The sequence below is a fragment of the Mustela erminea genome, chromosome 18 (genome assembly GCF_009829155.1).
Source record: "Mustela erminea isolate mMusErm1 chromosome 18, mMusErm1.Pri, whole genome shotgun sequence".
Classification (NCBI taxonomy): domain Eukaryota; kingdom Metazoa; phylum Chordata; class Mammalia; order Carnivora; family Mustelidae; genus Mustela; species Mustela erminea.
In genome coordinates, this window is record NC_045631.1 from 1,952,033 (window position 1) to 1,980,032 (window position 28,000).

The 28,000-nt window shown below is 51.9% G+C and overlaps 1 protein-coding gene across 5 annotated transcripts; it reads right to left on the minus strand.

The window, feature by feature from the left end:
* Positions 1-268: 268 nt before the first annotated feature.
* On the minus strand, positions 269-27,993 carry LOC116577676 (asialoglycoprotein receptor 2-like). 5 transcript variants are annotated; one of them, XM_032321246.1, is made up of 12 exons: positions 27,222-27,993; positions 26,897-27,076; positions 26,409-26,659; positions 22,268-22,384; positions 21,969-22,064; positions 21,332-21,403; positions 21,108-21,194; positions 20,875-21,020; positions 17,355-17,461; positions 17,028-17,139; positions 14,786-14,868; positions 13,694-14,246 (listed from the first exon to the last, which is right to left on the minus strand). In XM_032321246.1, the coding sequence occupies exons 3-12, from the start codon at positions 26,512-26,514 to the stop codon at positions 14,081-14,083; spliced, it is 1,092 nt and encodes a 363-aa protein (XP_032177137.1). In that variant the 5' UTR covers positions 26,515-26,659; positions 26,897-27,076; positions 27,222-27,993; the 3' UTR covers positions 13,694-14,080. The 5 variants fall into 5 exon arrangements, 4 of the variants coding, with proteins under 4 accessions (XP_032177141.1, XP_032177137.1, XP_032177138.1 ...); XR_004280574.1 differs by lacking the exons at positions 13,694-14,246; positions 14,786-14,868 and adding exons at positions 270-3,104; positions 3,272-3,342 and having other exon boundaries at positions 26,897-27,986; XM_032321250.1 differs by lacking the exons at positions 13,694-14,246; positions 14,786-14,868 and adding an exon at positions 269-3,342 and having other exon boundaries at positions 26,897-27,986.
* Positions 27,994-28,000: the final 7 nt, after the last annotated feature.

The following is a 28,000-nucleotide window of genomic DNA, read 5'->3' on the forward strand; positions in this document are numbered from 1 at the left end:
CCATCTTCAAGAAAGGGGCTCAGTCCACTACCATGACCTGCAAATCTCATGAAGGGGGCTGCCCCGACTTCACACTCACAATCTTCTCCATAGGAAGGAGCTTTAGTGTCTTAAAAGGTAGAGAAGGGGGGGTGCCTTGGTGGCTCGGTGGGTTGAGCCCCTGCTTTCGGCTCAGGTCATGATTTCAGGGTCCTGGGATGGAGCCCCACATCAGGCTCTCTGCTCAGCGGGGAGCCTGCTTCCCCCTCTCTCTCTGCCTGCCTCTCTGCCTACTTGTGATCTCTCTCTCTCTCTCTCTGTCAAATAAATAAATAAAATCTTTTTAAAAAGAAAAAGGTAGAGAAGGGAAGCAAATGCACCTTACACTACATTTTCTATATAAGTGGGATTGTGCTCTACTTGCTTTTTTTTTTAAGATGTTATTTATTTATTTGAGAAAGAGCAGGAGCAGGGGGAGGGGCAGGAGGAGAAGCAGACTCCCCGCCGAGCAGGGAGCCCGACCCAGGACTCCATCTGGGGGAGGCCCCAGGATCGTGACCTGAGCTGATGGCAGACGCTTCACCGACTGAGCTGCCCGCGTGCCCCTACTTGCTTTTTATTATCTGATATCCGGGTCGGTATTTGTCACAGGCTGGGTTTTTGGAAGCTAAGGCTGAGACTGAATTTGGAGGACGAGCCATGTTTTTAGGGACCGACACCTGAGAGAGGAAGGGGGAAGAAGGAGGAGGGACAAAGGGAGAAGGTGCACAGCTCTGCAGCCAACACAGCAGGCACTCTGGGCAATCAATCTGGCCATCTGTCCCAGCTGTCGGCACCGGGCTGAGCCGGGACCTTCACACGCCACCTGGCTCAGGCACCAGGGGCCCAGGTCACCCCAGCAGGGGCCTGACCTCGGGGTAGGCGGTTGTCGGCACAGGTCGCACTCCCTGCAACTGGGCCCCCAGTCCTTCCTGGAAGGAAGCGGAGGCTGGTGGGCAGGAGGATGTAGGGAGCTCATATCTGTGTCCCCGACAGCGGTGCACTGTACCCGTGCACTCATCGGGACAGACTTCACATCCGCACGTTGTTGGATCTGTCCCACAGAGAACATTCGCTCCGGTCTTCACACGTGCGTTTACTCATCCATTCCAAAAGCACTTCCTGAGCGTCTCCAATATGCCAGGCACCCTCCTTCCCAGACGCATACTTCAGAAGGGAACAGACTGACAGAAAAGGCCAGGCCCTCCCAGAATTTACATACTGGCAGGTGACAGATAAAATAAATGAGTGCGATCTGTATAATGCCACACAGTAGACATTGGAAGTGTCACATGGTGACATATGGAAGAAAATACAGCTGGGAAGTGAGGTGGGATCCGTTTTTAACATGGCCATCAAGAGTGAGGTATCAGGGCCAGCCTTACTGGGAAGGTGATGTTCGAGCAAAAGTCACAAGGAGGTGAGGGAGCGAGTCGTGAGGAGCTCCGGGAGGAAGATGATTCGAGACAGAAGGCACAGCCAGTGCAAAGGGCCTGGGGTGGTAGAATGTCTAGCGTGTATAAGGATCATCCCTTTGCCAGAGATGCCAGAGATTTTATTGGAGTAGTGAGCTAGAATGGCAAGGAGAGATGATCATGGGGAAAACATGGAGCACCAGTTCTCCAGGGCCCTCAGACTATTGTTTAGGATCTGTTTTTACTCCGAGTTAGAGGGGCAGACTGTGGAGGGGATCGGGGCAGAGGAGGGAATGAACGAGATGAGGGTGGAAACTGAGAGTTCCAGTAAGGAGCTATTATATCCGGGTGACAGATATGCCCGGGGACAGACGGACACACACACACACACACACAGAGTTCTCTTTCCAGTCCCCCCAAAAAAGTAAACTTGGAGCATTTTCCATAAATTGCTGACTCCTTAGGAAATAAAACAGCTTTATCCCTGACTTTTGCAATGCCAACGCCTAAAGATAAGTCACAGCCTTTTGCGCACATGATCATTGTGAGGACAGTGCTGTTTTGTCATCAGCAGCTGACGGATAAAACACTTGATCACTGCACAGAGTTTTCCTCAGAACACCTCCTGTGCCCCCCCAGCCCCCACCCCGCTAAGCCTGTCCTCCCAAAGGCTGATTACCTTACGGCTACTTTGCCAATAACCTTCTCTGCTCTCCTAAGTGCTTTTGCCTCTGAGACTTCTTTCTCGGTGGACGAGTACGGCTTCCCTGTGGAGCCCTAGTCCTCTCCCAGCCCCTCAGCGGGGCAGGATCCTTTTACCTGGTGCAGGGACCGCGATTTGCTACCCACCATTTCATGATCACACCAGGCTGCTCTGCAGCTCCCCAGACAGCCACCCGGGCTGCAGCCTCCATCCTCTCCCCTCCCCATTGCCAAGCAGCACAACCATGTCCCTCCTTAGCCAGCATCCATCAGTCCCCTCCAAGGCTCACTTACCTCCACCCCCTACCTACTGGTGGTTTTGAGGAGCCCAAAGCAGGCAGGAATCAAGAGGCATCTTCAAATTGCCACAGGACCAAGGCTGCTTTCCCTGGTTGGGGGGGGGGGGGGGCCTTTCCTTGGGCACTAGGACTCCTAAAGTCCAATGATCCCATGGCACAGATGGAGGGCAAACACTCCAACAGTGGACTGTCGGGCATCGGTGAGAGGAGATGCCACCCTCCCCAGTCCCTTGGCTGGGAGGTGGGGAAGACGGAGCCATACTGGCCACAGATTGAAGGGGTCTCACCGCGCCCCCACCCCCCGCGGCCCAGGCAGGAGAGGTCAGGGAAAGGTAAGTAAACCAATACACTTACCCCATTTCCAGCCCCCAGACCCAGAGATGTGATGAGTGGTCTTTTCAGACCAATTTCTCTGCATATTTGTACACCGGTCGGGCTATGCCCACTGATGGGGCAGGTCGCTGTTTTCCTTTTACCGAAATTTTTCTCCACGGCATGAGTCTGCCTAAAAATGGATCTCGAGGGTTTTCCCACGCCACGGCTCATGGCCATCTGTTTAATGGGGCTCCGGAGCGTACAGGTGCCAGACCACCGTGCATTTTGGGGACGCGGCGTCCCTGGCTTTTGTAAGTAATGTTGAAGCGGACAGGCTCCTATTTCCCTGTTTGCACCAAGAACACGTAATTGCTCTTGGTTAGATATCCAGAAGCAAAATGAGCAGAAACATCGACCTTAAAATTTAAAAGTGGACAGACACTGCCACGGCACACTCAAAAGACATTACCAATTCACCTTCTCTCCACCCGATTTCACTTATCCACACCTTTGCCGACCAACCTGTGCATTTTCGCCGACGTGATGTTCAAGAAGTTCCTTCTGTCTTATCTCAGTTAGTACCGACACAACGGCTGGTTTGAAAGAACAAAGTTTTGAATTGTATTTTAAGTTTAGAAACTGTCTGAGGCGCTTTTATTTAATTAAAGTTCATTATGAGCACCCACACCTGGGAGACAAATGTGTTATAGCTCTTCTAAAGCAGGACCCGCGGGGCGCCTGGGGGCCTCAGTATGTTGAGTGTCTGCCTTCGACTCAGGTCGTGATCCCAGTGTCCTGGGATCGAGCCCCTCGTTGGGGTCCCCGCTCAGCAGACAGTCTGCTTCTCCCTCTCCCTCTGCCCTTTCTCCTGCTTGTGCATGCTTTCTCTCTCTCAAATAAAATCTCAAAAAAAACCCAAACAAACCAGTAAGTACACATCAAGAAAATGACGGTTTCCCACATTGTCAACGCACTATGACTTCCCTCCATTACTGAAATATTTCTCACAAACCTTGATGTTCACACAAACAGAAAGATGGACACCTTCTATAGGAGAAGGCGGCCTCTGACCACAATGATTTGACCAGAGGATCCTTATCTTCTCATCCCTTTATGTTAAATGACTAAAAAGCCACAGAAAAGAAGCCCATCACAATAAAATGCAAAGCAGGGCTGATTTTAATCTCACATGGAGACACTTGCTGTGACCTGCATGTCCCCAGATAATTGTTTCTTTAGCGCCATGCGTTGTAAGTACCCAGATTCTCAGAGCACAGCACTGATGACCCAGCACCACTGTTTTGGGTCTGAAGGGATGGGCTTTCTACCCGTCTCTCCCATCTTTGCTTCAAGTGGATTCCCTTTATAAAGGAAGGCTTCTCCTTTCCTCAAAGATGGGAGCTTGCCTTATTCTGTTTCCATAGAAGAGGTGAATTTCTCTTCAATGAATGGTGCTTTGTCAGTTTCCTTCCGTTTCCATAAGCTTTCCAGCCCCGCAGTTTGGATGTACTCCTTTAGCTACACAATCACCCATCACTTATTTCCCTGCATTTCACTATTTCTCCTAGGTGATACCCACTCCACACCCTTCGTGCTTTTTATCTGAAGGTCTCTTCTGTCACGTTTCACTTGCTCTATTTCTATTAGCATTTGTCCAGACTGTAGTTCCCTGTCTTGGTTCAGCACATTTGTGTTGCTTTGTTTTAAACACAGGATCATGAAAAAAAAAATATATATATATATATATATATATGGTCGTGGCTTATAAACAGCATGTCACTGGATTTCTCTAACCCAATGTAAGAGTTTTCATCATTTGTTGGAATTAAACCCGTTCGTATTTATCGTGATGATTGATATGTTTGAATTCTATCCTGCCATTTGATATCACATTTTTCAGTCTACCATATTTTCTTTTTTTTTAAGATTTTATTTATTTATTTGAGATACTGTGTGTGTGGGTGTGTGTGTGTGGGTGTGGGTGTGTGTGTGGGTGTGAACAAGCAGGGGGAGGGGCAGAGAGAGAGACGCATGCTCCCCACTGAGCAGGGAGCCCAGTATAGGACTCGATTGCAGGACTCCGGGATCATGACCTATGCTGAAGGCAGACGCTTAACCCAGTGAGCCACCCAGGCACCCCTACATTCTTTTTTTTTTTTTTTAAGATTTTTATTTATTTATTTGACAGACAGAGATCACAAGTAGGCAGAGAGACAGGCAGAGAGAGAGGGGGAAGCAAGCTCCCCACTGAGCAGAGAGCCCGACATGGGGCTCGATCCCAGGACCCTGGGATCATGACCTGAGACGAAGGCAGAGGCTTTAACCCACTGAGCCACCCAGGTGCCCCCCCTACATTCATTTTTAATAGACATGTTTAATCTCAAGCCTATCTTTTATTTTTTCCTGTCAATTTCTTTTTTTCTCACATTTGCTGTGTGAGATTTCAATTTTTTACATTCTCTTCAATTTTGTTCCAGTATTCTTTTTAAGATTTTATTTTTAAGTAATCTCTTCACCCAACATGGAGCGCTAATTCACGAGGGTGAGATTAAGGGTCGTGTGCTCCCAAGACAGAGCCAGCAGGGTGCCTCTGTTCCAATATTTTTTAATGATTAATGTTTACATTTAAATAATTAATCCATCTGGAGTCTATCATTTCTGGGTAGTGTGAGATGGAACTCTGGCTTGGTTTCATGCCAAACGAAAAACTTATTTATAAACTATATTCTGTTTTGTGTTTTCTCCCAACAGATTGAAATAAGATTTCTGTTAAGTTCCTAACTCTATTCATATGTATTTCTGGGCTGGGAGTCTGTGCCACCGATGCAGTTTCTCTTCTTGTGCTCATACCACACAGATTTGATTTCAGCAGATTTAGAATAAGTTATCTGAAAGGGATCTATCTGCAACCCCCTCCCCAAACCACATTTTCACACAAAGCTCACAGGTGTCTGCTCTTGGCCCTAACTTTGTTTTTCCAGTTCCCAGCGCCCTACATTCTCGGAAAGGAGACCCCAGCTGCAAGAAATACCCTTCTCTAGCCTGACCATGGCCCACATCCTGGCCAAGCATAGACCCCTTTCCCACATCCCCCACCAAGGGCACAGCTGCAACTCTCACGAGTCTTTAGAAACCCCTTAAAACGCCCAGCCAGACCAGATCTCAGAGCTGACATTTCTCTCGACATCTGGCCCCTCTCCTCCCTCGGAAATGGAGTCAACTCATACTACTCCTTGGTCTAATCTTGATGCAATTCCTTGCTGCCCACATCATGGGCCAACCCAACATTATCTCTCACAATTTTTTAACCATAAAATTTTATACACGGTTAGGCTTGTATTCCTCTATGTGAATATTAATGTTATTTTCTTCTGCCCCCTCCATCGTTGGCATTCAGGTCAAAATTGTATTATATTTATCTATCATTTCTCTAATAGACATTTCTAGACCACCCCACCCAGCCACAATGGGTTGGACAGAAGACACGGTGTTTTCAATTGCATATGCAACTCCCACCAGATAGACCTGATCATGTAGCACAAAACAAACCTGAACAGACTTAAGCAAGTTGAAATTTTACCACAAACGTCCTCAGATCGTAATGGAGTTAAGCCAGAAAACAATCAGATAGAAAACCGAAAGATCATTTAAAAATCTCCAACACCGGGATGCCTGGGTGGCTCAGTGGGTTAAAGCCTCTGCCTTCGGCTCAGGTCATGATCCCAGGGTCCTGGGATCGAGCCCCATGTCGGGCTCTCTGCTCCGCAGGGAGCCTGCTTCCTCCCCCCCCTCTCTCTCTGCCTGCCTCTCAGCCTACTTGTGATTTCTCTCTCTCTGTCAAATAAATAAAAATTTTTTAAAAAATCTCCAACACCGAAAAAAATGACACAACGCTTTCCTAAAGAATCCAAGGGTCAAAGACAAAGTCTCCAGAGACATTAGAAACTATTTTAAACTGAATTATGACTAAAATACAACAAATCAGAATTTGTGGGACGCAGCTGAAGAAATGCTTGGAGAGAATTTTGTAACATAAAATGCTTATGTATGAAAAGAAAAACGGTCCTGGGGCGCCCAGCTGGCTCAGCAATACAACTCGTGACTCCTGATCTCAGGTTTGTGAGTTCGAGCTCTGCATCGGGTACAGAGATTACTTAAAAGTCAAATCTTTTTTGGGGAGGGGGGGGCGCCTGGGTGGCTCAGTTGGTTAAGCCGCTGCCTTCGGCTCAGGTCATGATCTCAGGGTCCTGGGATCGAGCCCCGCATCAGGCTCTCTGCTCAGCAGGGAGCCTGCTTCCCTATTTCTTTCTCTCTCTGGCTGCCTCTCCGTCTACTTGTGATTTCTCTCTGTCAAATTAATAAATAAAATCATTTTTTTAAAAAGTCAAATCTTTTCTAAAAAGGAAGAAAGGTTTCCAGTCAACAACTTAACATCCCACTTTAAGAAATTAGGAAAAGGAGAAAACAAACCGAAAGCAAGAAGAAGAAAAGAAATACAGAGAAGAGCAAAAATCAATCAAAATTTTGTTCTGAAAACAGAAAAATAGAGAAAATCAATGAAACCAAAAGTCGGTTCTTTGAAAGGATCAGTATAATTGATAAGCCTCCAGCAGGCCTGACAAAGAAAAAAAAGAAAAAAAAAAAAAACAGGGAAAAACCAGAAATTACTAACACCAGGAATGAAAGAGGGAAAGTCCCTTAGACTCTGAAGAGATTAAAACGATAATAGGGCGCCTGGGTGGCTCAGTGGGTTAAAGCCTCTGCCTTCGGCTCAGGTCATGATCCCAGGGTCCTGGGATCGAGCCCCACATCGGGCTCTCTGCTCAGCAGGGAGCCTGCTTCCTCCTCTCTCTCTCTGCCTGCCTCTCTGCCTACTGGTGATCTCTGTCTGTCAAATAAATAAATAAAATCTTAAAAATATATATTAAAAAATAAAAAATAAAACGATAATAAAGGAACCTTCTGGAAAAGTCTATGCACAAAATTTTAGCGACTTCAGTGAAATGGGCGATTCTCCCAAGACCACAAACTACCCAAACTTACCTAAGATAAAATAAATCAACTGAGAAGTTCTATAACCCTTAATAAAGACACCAGATTCATAGTTCAAAGTCTTCCCAAGAAGAAATCTCTGGCCTAGACAGCTTACCTAGAGGATCCTACCAAACGCTGCAAGAAGAAACAACCACCAATTCTACGAATCCCTTCCAGAAAGTAGAAGAGGGGGAAACACTCCCTAATTCATTTTATCAGGCCCGCGTTTTCCCGGCTGCCGAAACCAAAGATAAGAAAAGCAAACCACAGGTCTGCATCTCTCGGGACCTCAGAGACTCAAAAGAGCAGGACTCAGAAGAGTCATGAGTTGGGGCGCCTGGGTGGCTCAGTGGGTTAAGCCTCTGCCTTTGGCTCAGGTCATGATCTCAGGGTCCTGGGATTGAGCCCTGCATCGGGCTCTCTGCTCAGTGGGGATCCTGCTTCCCCCTCTCTCTCTGCCTGCTTCTCTGCCTACTTGTGATCTCCCTCTGTCAAATAAATAAAAAATCCCTAAAACAAACAAACAACAAAAAAAAAGAAGTGTCATGAGTTACAACCAAGGGAAGCTCTCCCCGGGATTCGAGGCTCAGAATTCAGAACTCGATCGATGCCATCTGCCCCAGCAGCGATCTCAGAAGAAAGTCCACGGCACCGGACCCATCATCCAGAATAGGCACGAGACAAAAAGGAGACCCATTCCCATTTTTTTTTTTAACTCTCTGCAAACAAGGAATAGAAGGGAATTTCCTCGCCCTGGTTAAGGATGACTGATGCATCTTTCCACTGTTATAGGACAAGCTCTCCTGGATGTTTCTGCCCCATACATTTAGCTCTAAGATGGGGCTTAACTCCGGGTCTCCAAGTCCAGGCTGGACTCGAGTGAAGCTTTATGTACGGGCCTCGGGGTCTGCAGGGACGGGGAGGGGGCAGACACCCCCTGGCCTGGGCTCGGATCCTGTCCAGGTCTGTACGCTTGTCCTTCTTGGCTGGCACTTGTGTCCCATGGGAGCCACAGGGACACGCTGCAACAGGACACACAGACAGCAGGAGCTCCTTGGGACTGCCTCACTTGCCCCCCAACGGCCGCTGGGTATAAGACTAGCCATATTCCAGATCCCTTGTTCCTGGCACGTTGTAGGGGCTGGGCTCGTGACCCGACCACCCCCATGGGCGCAGGACCCTGCCCGACGTTACCTGGACACACTTCCTAACGGGTCCCTCTCACGACAGCCTCCCCTCGGGGCCAGCTTTGGCCGCACCCTTGGGTGACTTCCTCCTCTTCCTCCTCCCGCTTCCCCATTCCCCAATCCTATGTTTTCCTAGGAACACTGTCTCAACACACCACATGCGGTCTCGGGGCCACCGCAGACGATCTAGGACAGGAGTCATAGGCGGCCCTGGTCCCCCTTCCTCTTTCTTTCCTCTTCTCCTCTCAGAGCTCAAGAGCTGGGGCGAAGGACAGAGGAGTTCAAGGACAGGGCAGTGATCTGGTGTCGCGGTGGCCTGTGGCCAAGACGCTCTTCACAGCAGCGTCTAACATGGCCTTTCGTGGGGTCTGAGGGTGGTGTCCCTGAGATTCTGAGGGGACCCTCTGCACCAGAGCAGTCCCTCACGAGGAAGATGGGTTATGTGGCTCCAACGGCTGCCATCGGCTCCCGCCCCAGGGAGCAGCTGCCTCCCCAGGGTCTCCTTCGGCCTCCCTCTGCCCCAGCTTCTCCCGGGCGGGGTCCTCCCTGCATGGCTGCTGGAGTCCACCAGGCTCTCAACCTTGCTCCCTCCAATAACCAAGGGCAGCCTGACCCAATCCTGCCCGGGGCAGCTCCAGCTGGTTCTTTGCCTGCAGAGAGCTCCTGGCAGGGGTGAGTCTCTTTCTCCATGATCGCCCTCGAGACTCCTGGAGAGACATCCACAGCCTCCCCGAGAGCTCCTCCCCTCGCAGACGCCCCAGCTCTCCTGTGGTTCCCTTGGGACTCCGGCGTCTGGCTAACGGCATGTGCAGAAGCATTTCCCTGCTCCAGATGCAGGCAGAAAAGACCCCTGGGGCAAGCCCTGCCCAGAGGCATTGGGCTCCTCTCCGCTGGAAAGGCCTGACATGATCAACGATCCCTCTCAGCTTTGGGAATGCCGCCAAATTTCTATAAAAACAGGAAAAGTGTCGCTTAATCTCTCATGTGGCCGTGTCACTTTTCTCACTTCCTTAATCGGGCTTTGCCAAGATTTTATTCTTTTCACATGAGTGTTTTGGTAAACAGATTTTTTTTTTTTTTTTTTTTTTTTTTTTTTTTTTTTTTGCTAAGAGGGTAGAAAAGACAAGCTACAGACTTGGAGAAAATATTTACAGGCCACACACCCAACAAAAGACCAGAATACGTAAAGAATTCTCCGAACCCCACTCAGTGAGGAGATGACGCGTGGAGGCTCTAACGTCCTGTCCCGTCGCATTCACTCACTGATTTGCTCCCAGAAGACGCTCAGATATAGGTATTGAAAGAAATTATTCAAACGGCCCAAAAATACTTTCTAAGCCTTTCGAATAAATTCATGCAACTACAACTATACAATGAGATATATTTTTTAAAAAGAATTCTCAAAATCCGACAGTAGAAAACCCCAAGAATCCAATTAGAAAAATGGGCCAAAAAACCCACAAAGAGACATTTCCCCTAAAGAGGATATGCAGATGGGAAATGAGCATGTGACAGGGCACCCTGTGCCATCAGCCATCCAGGAAACGCAAGAAACCACAGCGATGAACCACCACACACTTACCAGAATTTTAAAAATGAATGGTAGCAGCCAAACGCAGGGGAGGCTCTGGACAAAGGGATCGTTCACGTGCTGGTGGTCGAGTGGGACAGAAAATGGGGTGACCACTCGGGAAAGCAGTTGGGCACTTTCTTCTGGAACTCAACATGCAACCCGCCTGTGACCTTGCATATTCATCCCAGAAAAATGAAAATTTGTGTAGACATAAAAATCTGTGCATGAGGGGCACCGGGAGGGGGGGGCTCAGTCGTTAGGCGCCTACCTTCAGCTCAGGTCATGGTCCCAGGGTCCTGAGATCGAGCCCTGCATCGAGCTCCAGGCTCAATGGGGAGCCTGCTTCCCTCTCTCCCTCTGCCTTCTGCTCTCTGTCTCTCTCTCTCTCTCTCTGTCAAATAGATAGATAAAATCTTTTTTAAAGAAGCTTAATTTTTAAAGTATTTATTTATTTTAGAGAGTGAGCTGGGGGAGGGGCAGAGAGAGGGGGAGAGAAACAGACTCCCCACTGAGCAGGGAGCCCCACTTCCCAAGGCTCAATCCCAAGACCTCAAGATCATGACCAGAGGCAAAATCAAGAGCCAGACGCTTAACCAACTGAGCCACCCAGGCGCCCCAAAAGCTTAATTCTTAAAATGGGTTTTAGCTTTACCCATTCTGCCAGTCTGGGGAATCTTCTAATATTTTATATTAATTCCCTCCCCTTACTATATTTTGGGTTATATTGTAATTGACTTTTTCCGATTTTTTAAGTTGAATATTTGGTTTATTTTCAGTGTTTAGTTTTCAGCTATGAAACATGAGGTTGGGTGCGCCTGGGTGGCTCAATCAGGAAAGCATCTGTCTTTAGCTCCGGTCATGATCCCAGGGTTCTAGGACCCTCGTTGGGTTCCCTGCTGAGCAGGGTGTCTGCTTCTCCTTCTCCCTCTGTCACTGCCCCTGACTCGCGCTCACTCACTAGCTCTCTCTCAAATAAATGAATAAGATCTTTTTTAAAAATGAGGTTGTACATGTTCCTCTGGGCTAGGCTTTTGCTGTGTCCTGTAGGTTTTGACATGTTTCTTTCTTTTCTAGATAATTTTCACTTTGAATCATGGTGATAATAGGATAGCAGCTCTTCATTTACAAACAGCTAAGCTGTCGTGGTTCTCTTTTTGTTATTTATATGCAATTTTAATTTTAATAAGAGAATGCAAACTTAGAAAAAACATCTCTCCTGGGATGCCTGGGTGGCTCAGTGGGTTGGGCCTCTGCCTTCGGCTGAGGTCATGATCCAGGGTCCCGGAATCGAGCCTCACATCAGGCTCTCTGCTCGGCAGGGAGCCTGCTTCCCCCTCTCTGCCTGCCTCTGCCTACTTGTGATCTCTGTCAAATAAATAAATGAAATCTTTTTTTTTTTAAATCTCTCCTTTTGGGGGGGTGCCTGGGGGCTCAGTCAGTGAAGCGTGTGACTCTTGATCTTGGAGTTGTGAGTCTAAGCCCCATGTTGGGCACAGAGATTACTTTTAAAAAATTGACTTTAAAAAAAATTAACTTTAGGGGCGCCTGGGTGGCTCAGAGGGTTAAAGCCTCTGCTCAGGTCATGATCCCAGGGTCCTGGGATCAAGCCCTGCATCAGGCTCTCTCCTTGGTGGGGAGCCTGCATCCTCCTCTCTCTCTCTGCCTGCCTCTCTGCCTACTTGTGATCCCTCTCTGTCGAATAAATAAATAAAATCTTTAAAAAAATTAACTTTAAATTTTAAAAAAAACTTTAAAAAATTAAAAAAAAAAATTATCTCTCCTTTTGGCATGTGTTCAGGTCTTCCTCTGATAGATTGCTGTGGCAAAATTGCCTATAAAAGCACAGTATAAGCAAGTTTTGTTTTTGCTTATTATTATTCTAGGAAGCTGTTGGCGCTGCTACACTTTCATTCCCCACATCTCTCAGACACGGTTCTACTTATGAGAGTTCTGCTCTCAACTGAAACACGCTCGGGTTTACTCTCTCCACGATGAGTCATCCTAATAACTCAAAAGAACAGAATATTCTGTGTGTGGCCGTTTCCGTTTTATTTTTGTCTTCCTTTACTTTCCCGTCTTGCCTTTAATATAAAGGTGACTTTGATAACCCTGATGAGCCAATATTGACTCTTTGTTTTTTATTTTTTGTTTTTTAGATTTTATTTATTTATTTGACAGACGGACATCACAAGCAGGCAGAGAGGCAGAGAGAGAGAGAGAGAGGAGGAAGCAGGCTCCCCACTGAGCAGAGAACCCGATGTGGGACTCGATCCCAGGACCCTGAGATCATGATCTGAGCCGAAGGCAGAGGCCTAACCCATTGAGCCACCCAGGCGCCCCTCTTTTTTTGTTTTAAAGAAATCTTCACCGTCTCGAACTCAAGACCCCGAGATCAAGAGTCACATGCTCTACTGCGTGAGCCAGGGGGAGGCCCCTTGATACCTTGTTATTAACTAAAGTCTGTAGTTCGCTTTATGGGTCACTGTGAGAGAGAGCACAAGCAGGGGGAGCCGCAGAGGGAGAAGCAGGCTCCTGGATGAGTGGGGATTCCCATGTGGGACTCAATCCCAGGACCCCAAGATCATGACCTGAGCTGAAGGCAGATGCTTTACCAACTTAGCCCCCCTGGGACCCCAATCCTGTGGGTTTTGACTCATGTGTAATGACATGTATCCATTAGTAGAGTATCCTATAGGACAGTTTCACTCCCTAAAAATCCTCCGAGTGCCACATACTCTTCCCTCCCTTTCTCGCTCGGAATGTCCTGGACCCACTCATCTGTTTCCCGAGTTGCAACTTTTCCAGAATGTCATAGTGTCGTAATCCTAGAGAACGTAGTAGAATTTTCACATTGGCTTTCCTCACTCAGCAAGACTTAGCACTTACTTCTAATGTGATTCATTTAAAAGTTATATTTTCAGGGCACCTGGGTGGCTCAGTTGGTGAAGGGTCTGGTCTGCCCTCTCCTCAGGTCATGATCCTGGGGTCCTGGGATCAAGCCCCGTATCGGGCTCCCGCTCAGTGGAAAGCCTGCTTTCTCCCTCTCTCCCCACTCCCCCTGCTTGTGTTCCCTCTCTCTCTCTCTGTCTCTGTCAAATAAATACATAAAAATCTATAAATAAATAAATAAATAAATAAATAAATGTTACATTTTCAATTCATAATATGAGGTAGGGCTTAAAAAGATTTCAGTTTGAGCATAAAAGCCTAAAATCCAAGATCGGAGGGAAATACAGAACAGCAATGTGAGGTCAGTGGTGTGACTCAGTCACAGAGTTTTTGAAGGGGAAATTTTCCGGGGGGCGCGGGGGACCGGAGCGGCAGGGAAGGTGGCCCAGCCGGCGCATTTCCAGCAAGCGGGAGCACAACCCTCCCGGCAGCCCAAGGGACCAACCACGTGCCTCTCAGCCACAGTCCTGAACTTTGGTGAATTATGAAAACAAAAGTGATTTTGACTACACTCAGCTCTGGTGACCAGCGTCCCCTCTTTCACACCGCCCCCTGGGTCAGGTGCGCTGTTTGGGTCAGGCTAGCAAGTTAGGCGGGAAATCCGTTTGGTGTGAGTGCGAGGGACATGGGCTGTGGTCTATAATCGCGCCGCGTCCTCTGGGCCCGTCCACCAGCAACGGCTTTCAAGGGACCTTCTCTCGCCGGCCATGCAGACTCCCTGGGCGGCGGGGGGACCCCAAGTGCTCTGAAACACCTGACAGCAGCAAGAAAGGGGAAGCCGCAATGACCCTTCTCTTTTCTCTCTAGAAGGTCCCCCAACATCTCCACCCCATGCAGAAGCGAACAGAAAAAAGTGTAGGGAAAACGCATCTTTGAGGTATGTTGGACGATTGTTACAAACGTTCCATCGTTTTTCAGGACTGTGATGTTCGTGGTAGCGTTCAGCTTTCTGAAGCGGGGGGTTCTGACTTAAGTAAATATTAGCTGTGATGCTTTTGTATTCACAGTGGGTTTTTTTTTTTTTAAGATTTATTCATGTATTTGGGAGAGAGAGAGAAGGCAATGGGGAGGGGCGGAAGGAGAGAGAATGTTAAAGCAGACTCCCCCGCTGAGCACAGAGCCAACCCGGGGCTCGATCCCACGACCTTGAGAGCATGACCTGAGCCAAAACCAAGTGTCACACACTTAACTGACTGCGTCACCCAGACGTCTCCATAATGCTATTTTTCTAAGGCAGGCTCCTCAAAACTATGTATGTTTTGGGCCCCATAAACCTCCTGTTCATTCACTCACAGGTTTTCTCCAGGAAAGAGGAGCAGCTCAGATCCTGGGTAGACGACAGGGTCAAGCCAGCCAGAACAGATACAGATCCTGAACTAGGATTTAAATGAAAATTGTTGCAGACTGAATTAGAAGATCGTGCCCATCAACAGGATAGAAAGTTACTAAGTAATACAATGGCTCCATAAGAGATACCCATTGGCAGGCATTATTTAGAAATTCTGATGTCGGGCGCCTGGGTGGCTCAGTGGGTTAAGCCGCTGCCTTCGGCTTAGGTCATGATCCCAGGGTCCTGGGATCGAGCCCCACATCGGGCTCTCTGCTCAGTAGGGAGCCTGCTACCTCCTCTCTATCTCTGCCTGCCTCTCTGCCTACTTGTAATCTCTCTCTGTCAAATAAATAAATAAAATCTTTAAAAAAAAAAATTCTGATGTCGACACAGGGAGACACAACAAAATGACCAGAGCGGGCTTCTCCGAGCAGCAGGGGCGCAGCATCCAGCCCCCTGAGACTTCCAGCTCTACTTGTGCTCACCCGGACAAGTGTCTGAAGATGTCCTGGAGAACTTTGCAAGTAAATGCCAGGAAGTGTCCTCGCGAGGACAGAAGCAGCAATCGCTGGAAACAGGACGTGTGAAAACAAGCAAGTGGCAGCTTGCCGTGGGCCCCAGCGGGTGTCTGAGTTAAGTGTGGCCATGTCAGGTCCGTACTTGGGAAGTCTCTAGCACTGGGACAAAACTTGCTGAGGACAGCGGAGGTTGGATGGATGCCCGCAGACCCGGGGGGAGTAGGAGGAAAACCCTTCCCAGGGAAATATGTTATGTTGCCTCCACACTGGGAACCCAGGAAATGTCCTGATGGGACACCTGGGAGGGGTGATTTTAATGGATCAACGGACCGGGACCACAGGGCACGTCGGTAGTTGGTCAGACAGGATTCTGGGGTGGGGGGTGTTCGGGGAGGAGATGAGCGTTGGAACTAGCAGAGCAGATTGGCCGGGCCGGCTCCGTTGGCTAAAGCCCGGACAGGAGCAAGAAGACTGACCCTCCCGGGAGTAAGAGAGAGTCCTTCCCGCCTGACCCCTTCACGCTGGGACATGGGTTGTCTTCCTGGCTTGGGCTGCCGCGGAAACACCCGCTCTTCCTGGGTCTGGCTTGCTGCCTTCACAGGAGCTACACCTGTACTCTCCTGGGTCTCAGGCTTTGGACTCAGACTGGAACTGGGGTCACCAGCTCTCGGAGGTGTCCCGCTTGCCCGCGCCCCTGCAGAACCTGGGACTTGCCACCCTCCATAACCGCGGAGCCCACTCCTTGTTAAAGATCTCTTTAATAATCGCACATACACAGACAGATCGTGCTGGTTCTTTGGAGGGCCCTGACTAAGCCAATGGCCATGAAATAGTTAAGTCTGGGAGAAGCGGGGGGTGAGGAGCGTCCTGTGTGAGAGAGAAGCATTTTTTAACTAATAAGATCTATTACTTTTGCAGCAAAAATAAAACAACACTAATTGTTTAAAGAACCTCTTAGTATCGGCTTCAGAATGATTTTGGGAAGTGACGTTTAGAGGTGGAAGCGGCATGACAACCTGTGCTGGAGAAAGGTCTAGATCTCTTAGGGGTCCAGAAGAGGTGATCCCACCACAGACAGGATACAGCATCTCACCAACCCCCGTTCCCTTAGTGAGCATCTTCTGCAGCCTCCTGTCAGCCAGGCCACAGCCCCTGGGGTTAGGGGGAGCCTCACTGTTCCCCAAGACTTCTTCTGTGGGAGACCCCATGGGGCTGGGGGCAGCGGCTTCCCATGGCAGACCCCACCTGCTGGCCCAGACGAGCATCTCTGCTCCAAACTCCCCTCCCCTCCCTGACCCATGTCCCTTGGCATGGGGTCTCGAGGAGCAGCTGTCTAGGACAGAATCTGTCCCCCCTCTTCTTTGCTCCCCACACCTCCCAGTTGCAAACGCCCAGTCCACAAAACCTTAAGTCGGAGCGCCTTCTTTCCCTACTCCATGGAGCGGGCTGAGGATTATAATGATGACGGTGATTTGGCCGAAGGAGGCAGGACCTCAGTGTCTCCAGGGGTCTGGGATGCTTACAGCCCCCCCTCCGATCCGTCTCGACCCCTCCCCTCTATTTTTCCTTTCTTCAAAATCCCCACTCTGGCTGCAGAGAGCTGGGGGCGGGGCAGGGGACGGGGCGGGGGCGGGGCGGACCCCTAGGCGGTGATGTTTCGCCTCATCTCGCACACCCAGCGCTGCACCTGCTTGCAGAAGTTGTCGTTCCAGCGGCCGTTGGCCCGGAGTTCCGCGCAGTCTTCGCCTCCACCCACCTCGTGCCCCTGCCAGTCATCGGGCTGAGTGGCCGCCCAGTTCCTAGGAAGGCAGGACGGAGCTCAAGCTCCCAGCCCTACCCCTGCCACCCCCACCTCAGAAAAGCACAGCAGAGGAGGAGGGGTTCAGGGAGCAGACGCAGCAGCCTAGGAGGGAGAGGGTTGGGGAGCCTCATGGGGGGGGTGGCAGTGTCTTGGGGTGAAAGACCAGGGGGCTGGCCCCAGGCCAAACCAACAAGACAGAAGGAGGCCACTCACTTGTAGCTCTGCTCATAGTCGGTGCCGTCCACCCATTTCCAGGAGCCGTCGCTGTCCGTGAGACCTATCCAGGCATCGAAGGGGTTCGTGTGTTGCATAATGAACTTCTGCAAAACAGGTGGGGAGGAAGGTTCTGGTACACTGAATGTCCATGCAGGCAGCAGATACGGCTGCCTCCGCCTTGTCGAGCTCCCTCTGCCCCCAGCCGAAGAGTCTGCTCCCGACACAACTATTCTTGCTTTTTCTCCTGGAACTGGAGCAACTGCTGAGTGGAACTGGGCGGGGCCACGCCTCGTGCTAAGTGCTTTCGGAAGGTTATCTTTTTCAGTCCTTCGAGAGCTCTCTACATTGGGTGCTCTGGCGATTCGCACTTCACCGAAGCAGTTGGTCAAGCCAAGGAATCCCAGTACCGGGGTTCGTGACCACTGTCCCCTGACCTGGCACCCCACCTCATTCCAGCGCAGAGCTGCTACCCCGGACTCCCATCTTCTGGCATCTTCTGCCCATGACCTCGAACTCTTGGAGTCCTGACTCTGGCCCCTGCTGCTCCCACGGACTCCAGAACCCATTGTAGATCTCAGCTTCGCTCGCCTCTCAAGGGCAGGTGCCCCTGGTCTGGCTTCTCTGGGTAGCTGTGCTCTCTGGAGTTTTGCCGGGCGGGGGCTTCCAAGTTTGGACCCGCTGCCCAGAGCCCCATTATGACTTGGCTACATTGGGGTCCACAGTCTGCTGGCAATGTGCGAGGACAGTGTGGTGGTGGTGGAGGAGATCTCTGAGACAGCCCCCCAGGACTCATGCACACACCCCCAAGGACAACACACCCCCATGTGGCTTTCTCTTACAGAAGGGACTAAAGTCCCAGGGTGTGGGAGGGTAGCAGTGGGAGGGTATAGAGGAAACCAGGCTTGGCTTGACTAACATACACGCCAAGCCCTTCCCTTGGACGGCGTGTACAGGGTCTGCAGTCCCATTTGGGGGGAAATTTCCCAATTCCATTCACTTCCTAGAGATCCGATCATGATCCCGGACAACCTCACCGGAGCACAGGTGTGGCAGCACCCTCGAATTCTAGAAACCTGCCAACAGGACAGTGTTCTGTGCCCAAAGAGCAACCCTCAGAGTCTGGCGGGCCTGGCTCACAAATTCAGAGGACTCAACAGAGCCGGAGGGAGAATGCCAGAGACCAGATATTCTATTTGCTGCCACCTGCTCTGCCCCCACCCCCTCTTCCCATCACCCCTGCAGCTGAAGAGCTGAACAGAGTACAAATCACCAAACTTCCGGGGGCTATCCAGCTCTCTGTGGTGAAGACGGAGGTGGGGGGATCAAATAGTGCCAGGTATCGGAGAAGATGGCCCAGGAGAATTCATCTCCCCCATTCCTGGGTAAGTAACAGGCAAGAAAGAATTGTGCCCATTTATAAAATGGTGGCATGGGGGGGGGCAGAGATGATCAGGAAACTTACACAAAATCAAAGAGGAGACAGATGATAGAAAATATCAAAGAAGACATCCAAGAAGAAAGAGAACACAATGATAAGGGAAGGGAAGCAAAACCCAAGAGAAAGATTTGAGCCACGCGAAAAAGCCCAGGGACTCAGCAGAAAGCAGAGTCTGGGGCGTGCACGACAGGCTGGAGGACAGGACTACAGCACAGAGGGACAGAGAAAGAAGCGCAGGCTGGTGGCTGTGGACAGGACATGGCAGAGCAACGTCTGGATGACCCATTCATCCAAGAGACCGCACAAGAGAAAAATGTTCAAGTATTTAAAATTATATTTGAGGGGCACCTGGGTGGCTCAGTGGGTTAAAGCCTCTGCCTTCGGCTCAGGTCACGATCCCAGGGTCCTGGGATCGAGTCCCGCATCGGGCTCTCTGCTCAGCGGGGAGCCTGCTTCCTCCTCTCTCTCTGCCTGCCTCTCTGCTTGCTTGTGATCTCTCTCTCTGTCAAATAAATAAATAAATTCTTTAAAAAATAAAATAAATAAAATTATATTTGAGAAGTTAGAAAAACCTACATTTACGAATTTAGAGGATGCTTCTGGCCCTGGAGGGAAACCGCAGAGAGAAGGTGCAACACGGAGATATATCTGGGCGAGGCTAATGAGATTCAGAGACAGAAAAGACTCCAACTACTCGGGCAAAATGCTTGCGGAATCTCAGAGAAGAGAAGGAGGCATGATAAACTTCAAAGTTGCTAAGAGACTAAATCTTCATTGCTTTCTGCACTAAAAAAGTAAGAATTCTGAGATGGGCTAAGGGTGTTAGCGGATGGTGCTGGAGTGATTCTTTTGCAACACGAGTATCAAACCAACACACTCTTCCCTTGAACTTCCGTGTTCTATGTCAGTCACATCTACGTTTTTAAAAAAAGAACAGGGCTGACGCCTGGCTGGCTCAGTCACTGGAGCGAGCCACTCTTGATCTCAGGGTCATGAGTTCCAGCCCAGACTGGGCCTGGAGCCACCTTACCAACAAACAAAAAGCAGGAGACCCATGAAGAACACACAAGGACTGGTTTCCTCATCTTTCGTACGGAAAATTGTATGAACTGTTCGATTTTCGGAAGCCGATACATTTCAGCCCATCCTTTAAAATGATCAAAGTAATCGCTAGTATGGCCCAAAACAAGCTACATCTAGTTCAACATACCGTAGGGGAGAAAACAAAAAGAACACATCTCACACAGTAAAGGCGAGAAAAGAAAAGAATATCGACAGGGGAAAAAAAAAAGAAGAAGAAAAAGACAGGCTGGAGATGAAACATGCCTGTTAAAAACGAATGCAAATGAGAGACACATCTATTAAAAGAGGAGAAGAGGCTTCGGTTTTTAAAAAATCAGAAACCAAACGTATTCACAACCCGTAGGAGAAATCACGTGCGTGTGCACACACACACACACACACACACACACAGAGTTTCCTTGGTCCCCTCATGTCTTTCTCCCTCGAAGGGGTAAGAGTGGCCGCCCCCGTGGGGCCATGAGGGTTGCGGGCTATTTTACGAAAGTGCCTGGCACAGAGCAAAGCCTCAGCCACTGTTACCATCACCTCCTCCTTTTCTGAAAAAATGCCCCCTGTTATCCTAACAGCTAGGCTGTCCCCTGTGAACTCTGCTGTTCAGGCTTGTGGCCGGTGGTGGCCTTGGGCAGGGGAGACCTGGAACGCTTTGGAGGGACCCAGTAATCCGAGGCAGGCGTGTCCCTGGGAATCCAGCCCACTTCGTCCCTTGCTTCCAGGGGCCACTCAGCTCACATCCAGCGCGAAGGGACTGAGCTCTCCACCCAAGCCAGCGGCCCTGCAGCTCGTTGCTTCTGGAATTCTGACCCCCCCACCCCCACCCCCGCCTGCCTCAGGTCACCTGCTCACCTGGCTCCTGCCCCTTTGGCCTGAGCTCTTGGCCTTAACAATATCCCATATGCTAGAGTCAGCCGAGGCTTCACCATGAACTCCCCGGGGCTCTGCCTCCCGACTCTCCTTTTGGTTAGAGACCGGGAAGAAAGCAGCCTGAGCCCGGCCCACCTGCTCCTCCCGGGAGTTGATGACCACCAGGTGCGCGCTCTCCAGCTGGCAGTACCGGTCCGCATCGGCCCACGTCTTCCCGGAGCGGGAGAACCAGTAGCAGCTGCCCTCATACTCCAGCCAGTTGACGGGGCAGCACTGTGTGCCTGGCGGACGGGGGGCGGGGACAGGGAGGTGAGACGCAGTGGCAGCGGGCGCAGGCGTGCTGCGGCGTGGGTCCCCTCCATCCCTACCGTTGCTGCGCACGAAGGCCATCTGACAGGTGAGGATGCGGAGGTCCACCGGGAAGTGCTTCACGTGCAGCAGCAGGGCAGCGTGATCTAGGGCACGGCACGGTGGGGGGGCGGGATGCGGGTGCTGCGGAGCCCACCTGCCAGGACCCCACCCCACAGGGCGAGCTGGCCTGGGACTGGGACACGCGGGGTGCACACACCGGTGGGGGGGGGGTGTCTCTGACCTGCTTTCAGATCCTTCTGCTGCTTCTCCAGCTTGGCCTCCAGAGAGGTCAGCTGCTGACCGGCACTGCCCCCTGAGGAGGAGGAAGGCTCAGCCATTCTCCTGCCTCTGCCTCCTTCACTCCCCTGCATCCTGCCCACCCGACCACCTGGGGAGGCCGCCCTTCTCTCAGCCCCCGGCCTCCCCACTCGCCCCCACCCCTCTGTGGCCTCTGCATCAGGTCCCCGTGTTCTCGGTACAGAGACTCGCTTCGTTGCTTAGCGCAGTGCCCGCCTGGGAAACCTGCCCTCACCCGCCTCTCTGCCCAGCCCTCACCCCTTCGCCCCTGCCATGCCACAAGGGGTCACACTCCCAAAATGGAGGGTGGGCTTTCTCACCTCCTGACTTTGCAGATTCTGTTCCCTTTACCTGGCACCAACCCGCATGGTTTTCACCCGCCTAGTCATCCTTTCAACTCCGTCCACCCAGGGGTCAGCATCCCTGGAAGCCTCGCCCCGCTTCTCAGGCTGGGTTCCCGACGGCCCGGGCAGCCCGCACACACCCCTCCTGCAGACCCCACGCAGGCGCCCAGCATGCAGTGCTGCAAAACCACGTGCGTGGACAAGCCGCAGCCGCTGCGGCACGGAAGCCCCACTCACCGTGGAAGAGAAGGGTGCTGATCTCCGACAGGACCCCGTTGGAGAAGTGGGTGAAGTTTTCTTTTAGGACCCGCAGCTCCTCTTGCAGCTGTGCTCCTGGCCAGGAGGCAGGGAACAGGACAAAGAGAGGAGGGCTAGTCCCACTGGACAGCCCCAGCCTGTCCATGGCCACCCCTCCCAGCGCCATCACCCCCAAGGTGTCCCAGCGCTGCCCCTTTCCGCTCCTCTCTGAGCTCTGCGAGCTGTTGGACCCCCCCCCACTGTGCTCCCCCCGCCCCGCTGGCCCCTGCGACCCTCACTTTGGGACCCAATCACGCAGATGGCCACCAGCAGCAGCATGTTGAACCCGAGGACGAGCAGACTGAGTCGGAACATAGAACAGACGCGCTGCAGAAGGGCGGGGCTCCGAGGCCTCCCTGCAAGGGAAGGGGGTCAGAAGAGGGGCCTGGGGAGCCGGGAATCCCAAGAGGGGACATATGGGAGCACCCAGGGGCCAGAAGTCTGAGGAAGCACAGCCCGCGTGGATAGCAGGAAAGTAGACTGGGGAGAGGTGCGACTTGTGGCAGAGTCCCAGGGCTTTGACCCCAAGGGTCAGGCATCGCACACACGTGCATTTGCACACACATAGACATGCACACACACCAACACAGGTGTGCACAACACAAACTTCATGGCCCACGATACTCACATCATCTGTGTGCAAAGCCCGCGCCACACCTGGGGGCCCCAGAGGGCGGCACCATGTTCTTCTTGCGGTCCATGCCAGGGCCCCTCAGACACTCCCAAAGCACAACACACCCCTCATCCCTTCCGTGCGGTTCACTCCGCCGCAGCTGCACACCTCTCCCCAGGATCCGCCTTCCCACCCCTGCCCTGTCTCCCCTCACTTCCCTCTGCCCTGGGGCCTCCAGAACCCCCAGCTCTGTGGCCAGCTCTCGCCTCTAGCCTCAGCCTCCTCACAGAAGCCTCTCCCTGCCCTCGGCCACTGGAACCTCGACCCCCACACACACGTGCACATGCTTCTCTCATCTCGCTGTCACACTCAGTGCCGTGCACACAGTCACTGAGTGGCCACACTCGTGGCCCCCCAAACGGCCTCTGCCACCTTCACTTTGGGACCTGATCACACAGCCGGGCCCCACGTTGACGCAGAGAGACCATGTCTCTGACACGTGCACTGCCTGCTCCCCTCTCTGCGCACAGACTCCCCTGTGCACACCCTTCCCTTCACACCCTCTCCTCCCCGCGCATCTCTCCATGCAGAAGGCCTCCCTGACCACGGTCTTCCCCACCCAGCCAGGGCCCCGTGGCTGAGTCCGACCGTTCTCTCAGCCGTGTCCCGCTGCCGCTGCCCTGCTTCCCAACCTGATCTATGATCTATAAACCCCAATTCCAGGCCGCCCGCACCTCCACTCTGAAGCCAGACCTCCTGTGGTTGAGCCCAGCCGTGCCACCAACTGGCTCTGGGATCATGGGAAAGTCACTCGACCGTTTGGTGCCTCAAATCTTCTCATGTCCACTTCTAGTATCTAAAATAGCCAGACTCGGGACACCTGGGTGGCTCAGTGGGTTAAAGCCTGTGCTTTCGGCTCAGGTCATGATCCCAGGATGCTGGGATCGAGTCCCACATCGGGCTCTCTGCTCGGCAGGGAGCCTGCTTCCTCCTCTCTCTCTGCCTGCCTCTCTGCCTCCTTGTGTTCACTGTCTGTCAAATAAATAAATAAAATCTTTAAAAAAATAAAAATTAAATAAAAGTTAAAAATAATAAAATAGCCAGACTCACAGACAGAGTCTGGGAAAACAGAAGTCGCTGTTCTATGGGTATGAAGTTTTGGTTATGCAAAATGGGGAAGGTCCAGACATCCACCGTTCCATCCTTACACCCACATTGTCTCTAACCAAGTTCTATGGCACACGGAGACGCTGGTGAAGGCGGCAGGACTCATGCTGGGTATTCTTACCACAGCTTTTTTTTTTCAAAATGGGGGTAAAAGAGTAGCGACCTGATTGGACTGTCCGGAGAACAAAATGAGGTCACACATAAAAAGCGCTGGCCAGACAAGTTGGAAGGTGAAAGGGTCTGCCAGACATGGAAACATGGAGGCTAGATCACCCTCTCCACCAGAAACAACTGAGACCAAAACAAAAACAAAAACAAAACAAAACAAAAAAACAAGAACAACAAAAAACCCAGACAACTACGAGAAGCCATCTTTTTCAAGACACCTGAACTGCAGGCAACAAAGGGCACGGATCCCTGAGAGATGGGGGACAACCCGATAAGCCTGATGGTCCCCTGGCCACTGCTAGGGGAAAGTTTCCAGCTGGGCAGCGGGGAGGGAAATCCAAGCAGAGCCCTGCAGACTCCCCAAGCTGAGGAAATGGAACTGAGAGTCTGGGGAGACCACAGTGGCAGAGGTCATGGGACAGTGTGTCAGAGAGGAGAGAGCTGCCCATAGAATTGTGGAGGTCTGCAGAGGGCTCCCCCCATCCCAAGGAACTGCTGAGTACTGACCAATACAAGCATGTCAGGAAAACTATCCCAAGCCAGGACAAAACCAACCCAGAAGGGCTGGGGAACAGAGCCTCGCACTCATACAGGTCAGGGAACGGTGCTATGGGGGAGCTTCGGACCACCTAACAAATCATAAAAACAGGGGCACCTGGTTCGCTCAGTCGGAAGAGCGTGCAGCTCTTGATCTTGGGGTTATGAGTTCAAGCCCCAATTTGGGTGTATAGATTACTTAAAAAGTTAAATAAACTTAAAAAAAAGTAACAGCTTTTCTTTAAAAAAAAAAAAAAGTCATAAAAGCAAAACAAAAAGGATCAACCTGATTCCATGTTGCTTGACGGCACCCCAGAACAAAGCTGGAGAGTATCTAGAGGGATACAAACATATCTAGCACACAGAGCAGTAAAATTCACAATGTCTAACCCACAGTCGAAGATTACCAGGCATGCAAAGAAACAGGAAAACCCAGCTGGTACTGGGAAGGTTAATAAATGTATCAAAACACCCAGAATGGACACAGGTGTGAGAATTAGCAGACATGGGACTTTACAACAGACATTGTAACTGTATGTTGTTCAAAAACACATGTACAAGTCAAGGAAGATACTCAAAAGTCCCAGGTTGAACTTCTAGGCTTAAAAACTACAATGTCTGAAATGGAAAATACATGGAGTAGCATTAGTGGACGGTTAGACATCAGCATAGACACAGCAATAGCAACTATCTAAAAAGAAACAATGAAAGAGAAAAGATTTTAAAAAACAACAGAGGGAGCATCCGTGAACTCTGGGGCCATGAATCCCAGCATAATTACATTTCTGGAAGGAGAAGGAGCGGGGGAGGGGGGCAAAAAAAGGGGTTTTGAGGAAACAGTGGCTGAAACATTTCCATACTGGTGGAAAGCCCAGGCTTCTCAAGTGCTGGGAAAAGCAGAAGCATGTCTTGGAAAATCAGGTGCCCCGGTCTCCTGCCTCGCGGCCCATCGGGTCTTTTGGGGTGAACTCCCCCACCCTGTGAAATCCAGAACCTCTTGACTCTGTCCAAGCCTCCTGCTTAAACTGTGAATCCTCTCGCCCTCAGAAGATCCGACAGTATCCAACATCATTCCGAGAGCTAACCACATACCAGGCATCACGCGGGCACTGAGGACACATAGGGAGTGACTCATGTGGCCCCTGGCCACCCCCCAGCTCACTCCCTGGGAAAGGAGAAGCTGTGGGTGAGAATGCCTGGCCCCCCTGCTTCCCTCACCCTAATCAGCACCCACCCACCCCTACAGCAGTACCAACCCTCCTGCTGTGTGCCAGTCTCGGGCATGAGGGCCCCCTTCCCAACCCAGGGTAACCAACCCCCCGCCCTGAGCTCGGATCCCCAGCCCCCTGGTCTCCACGGAGCCTCCATCACCAGACCCCCTCCCAGGCTCCTGGCTCCTGCCCCTCAGCCCAGATCTCTCTTGCCGGAAAACATTTCCTAGATACTTGGAGCCTTTCTTCGGGACTTGGCTAGGAAAGGATCTAGGCAGGGTGCTTAGAGGAGTGGGGGTCTCCTGGGAACTCTCTGTGCCCCTCCCCCATCCACCAACCTTCCCACATACACACTGTCCTGCCTGCACGTGCTTTCCTTGCACACACAGACATGCGCACACACGGCACACACGTGCACACACACGTGCACACATGCTGCTCAGGCCGGGAGGAAGGAGGACAGAGTCATCTCCAGCCTCCAGTGTGCCCTGACCCTCAGGGCAAACACCCTTCCCTTGGATCTCCGAGGGAGAGGAAGGTGAGGTCAGGGGACCAGCAGAGGAGACAGGCCTCCTCTACCTAGAGAAGCCCTGTGCGTTGTCTCACCTGAATGTGACCTCAGAGGGACAGAGAGCGATCCACAGCCAGATGGAGGGGAGCAAAGCCCCAGAAACGGACACTCACCTACGTAGAACTGGTCTCTCCTGGGGTTGTGCGCACGCGGGCCCGGGCCCTCCCCTCCAGGCAGCTGCTGGTCATTGTCCTCGGTGTCCGGCTGCCGGATGGCCATGCCGGTCCCGGGGCTGGAGCTGGGTCAGACTGAGGCTCTCTTGTTGCAGGGGCTGAGCTCGGGGCTGAGTCCTGTGCTAAAAGGCTGCTTCAGGGAGAGGCCGATGATGGGGCTGGAGGTGAGCAGGCCGAGGCCACCACCTGGGCTGGGTCAAAAGGGGGAGGTCAGTTTGGGGCGGAAATACAGCTGGGCCTGATCCTTCTCTGAGCTGGGCCTGATCCAGTCTCTGAGACTGCTCAGGGCTTGACATGGCCAGGAGCCTCCCTTCCATACTCTCACGGACCGAACCACCCCCTCCTCCATCCAGCCCCCGCCGTCCCCGAACTAGGGTCTCCTCATTACCCGATATCCCCAGCCCCACCGGCCGCCCAGCCCAGGTTACCTGTAAGAGGTGCAGAGGGCTGACTCCTGGGTCCCTCAGGTGGCCTGGGCCCCAGGGCGAGGAGGGGCTAGGGCAAGAAGTGGAGCAGGTGGCACCAGGAGGGGCCGTCCCCGTGAGGTCCCTGAGCCCTTGTGTCCTGGCGTCCGAGTGGTTCTAACCTGGCGTTTCCTGCCCCCAGGACTTTGGACAGTAAACAGAAGTGGAAACAGGGTTGGAACTCGGGCAAAGCATGGCGGGGGCGGGGGACACTACGGTCTCTGTTCTTCCCAGAGAAAGGGGTCTCCTGGCCTGCCCCGCCCACCCCCGCAGCCACCTTGCTCCTCACCGCACAGTTCGGAGGGGTCCAGGCCAGGAGGGGCTGGGGTGCACGTCACCTGTCCCCCCTGCCCCTCCCCCGCTCTCCCTCTCTGCGCCCGGATTTCCCATTATTGCTGGTGTCTCCAGATGTCCCCAGCAGGGATCCGAGGGGCCGGTTCTCTGCTCTTGCCCAACGTGAGGGATCTGCAGCTAGGCTCCCCAGCTCTGGGCGGGGTCACCTCGCTCTCCCGGGAATAAAGCTCCTCGAGTGCCCGGAGCTTGCGGGGAGGAGGCAGGAGGCAGCCCTCCCCGGACCTAGGGATCCGACCTCACCAAGCCCCTTCCGTGGCCCTGGCAACATGAACCTTCTGACCCTCGCCCAACGGCTGCTGGCCAAGGGCAGAGTTTCTCCTGTTCAACAAAGCCTTCGTGCTGAAAAAGGAATGAGGGGCCTGTGTGTTCTGGTGGTAACTTTCTGACACACACAGTAACCCTCCGTGAGGGACACAGGCACACGCACTTGTGTGTTTTACTTTCTTCTGAATCCTGGGCTCCTAGTTCATGGTGGACACTCAACGAGTACTTAGGGCAGGAATGAGGGAGAGAACGGAGTCTCACGTTATTGACAGGAGGGTTTCCGTCCAGCAATGTTACCTTTGCTCCTTGCGTCCTAGTTCATGACCAGCTGAAGGGAGTTTCCCAGGCCACTACTCGAAGTCTGCAAAACACTGCTGGGAGTCCCCGGTCTTGGCAGGTTGTGATTTTTGTTCCAAGATTTATTTTATTTTATTTTAAGATTTTATTTAT

Bases quoted from the DNA above. Each gene is read 5' to 3' on its own strand.
- LOC116577676 (XM_032321246.1), bottom strand. From the start codon at position 26,514: ATGGCCATCCGGCAGCCGGACACCGAGGACAATGACCAGCAGCTGCCT. The intron at 22,065-22,267 runs GTGAGGGTCGCA...CCTCCTGGCCAG, and splicing joins CTGCGTGATTGGGTCCCAAA to GAGCACAGCTGCAAGAGGAG. The intron at 17,140-17,354 runs GTGAGTGGCCTC...CTGCCTTCCTAG, and splicing joins GACTATGAGCAGAGCTACAA to GAACTGGGCGGCCACTCAGC.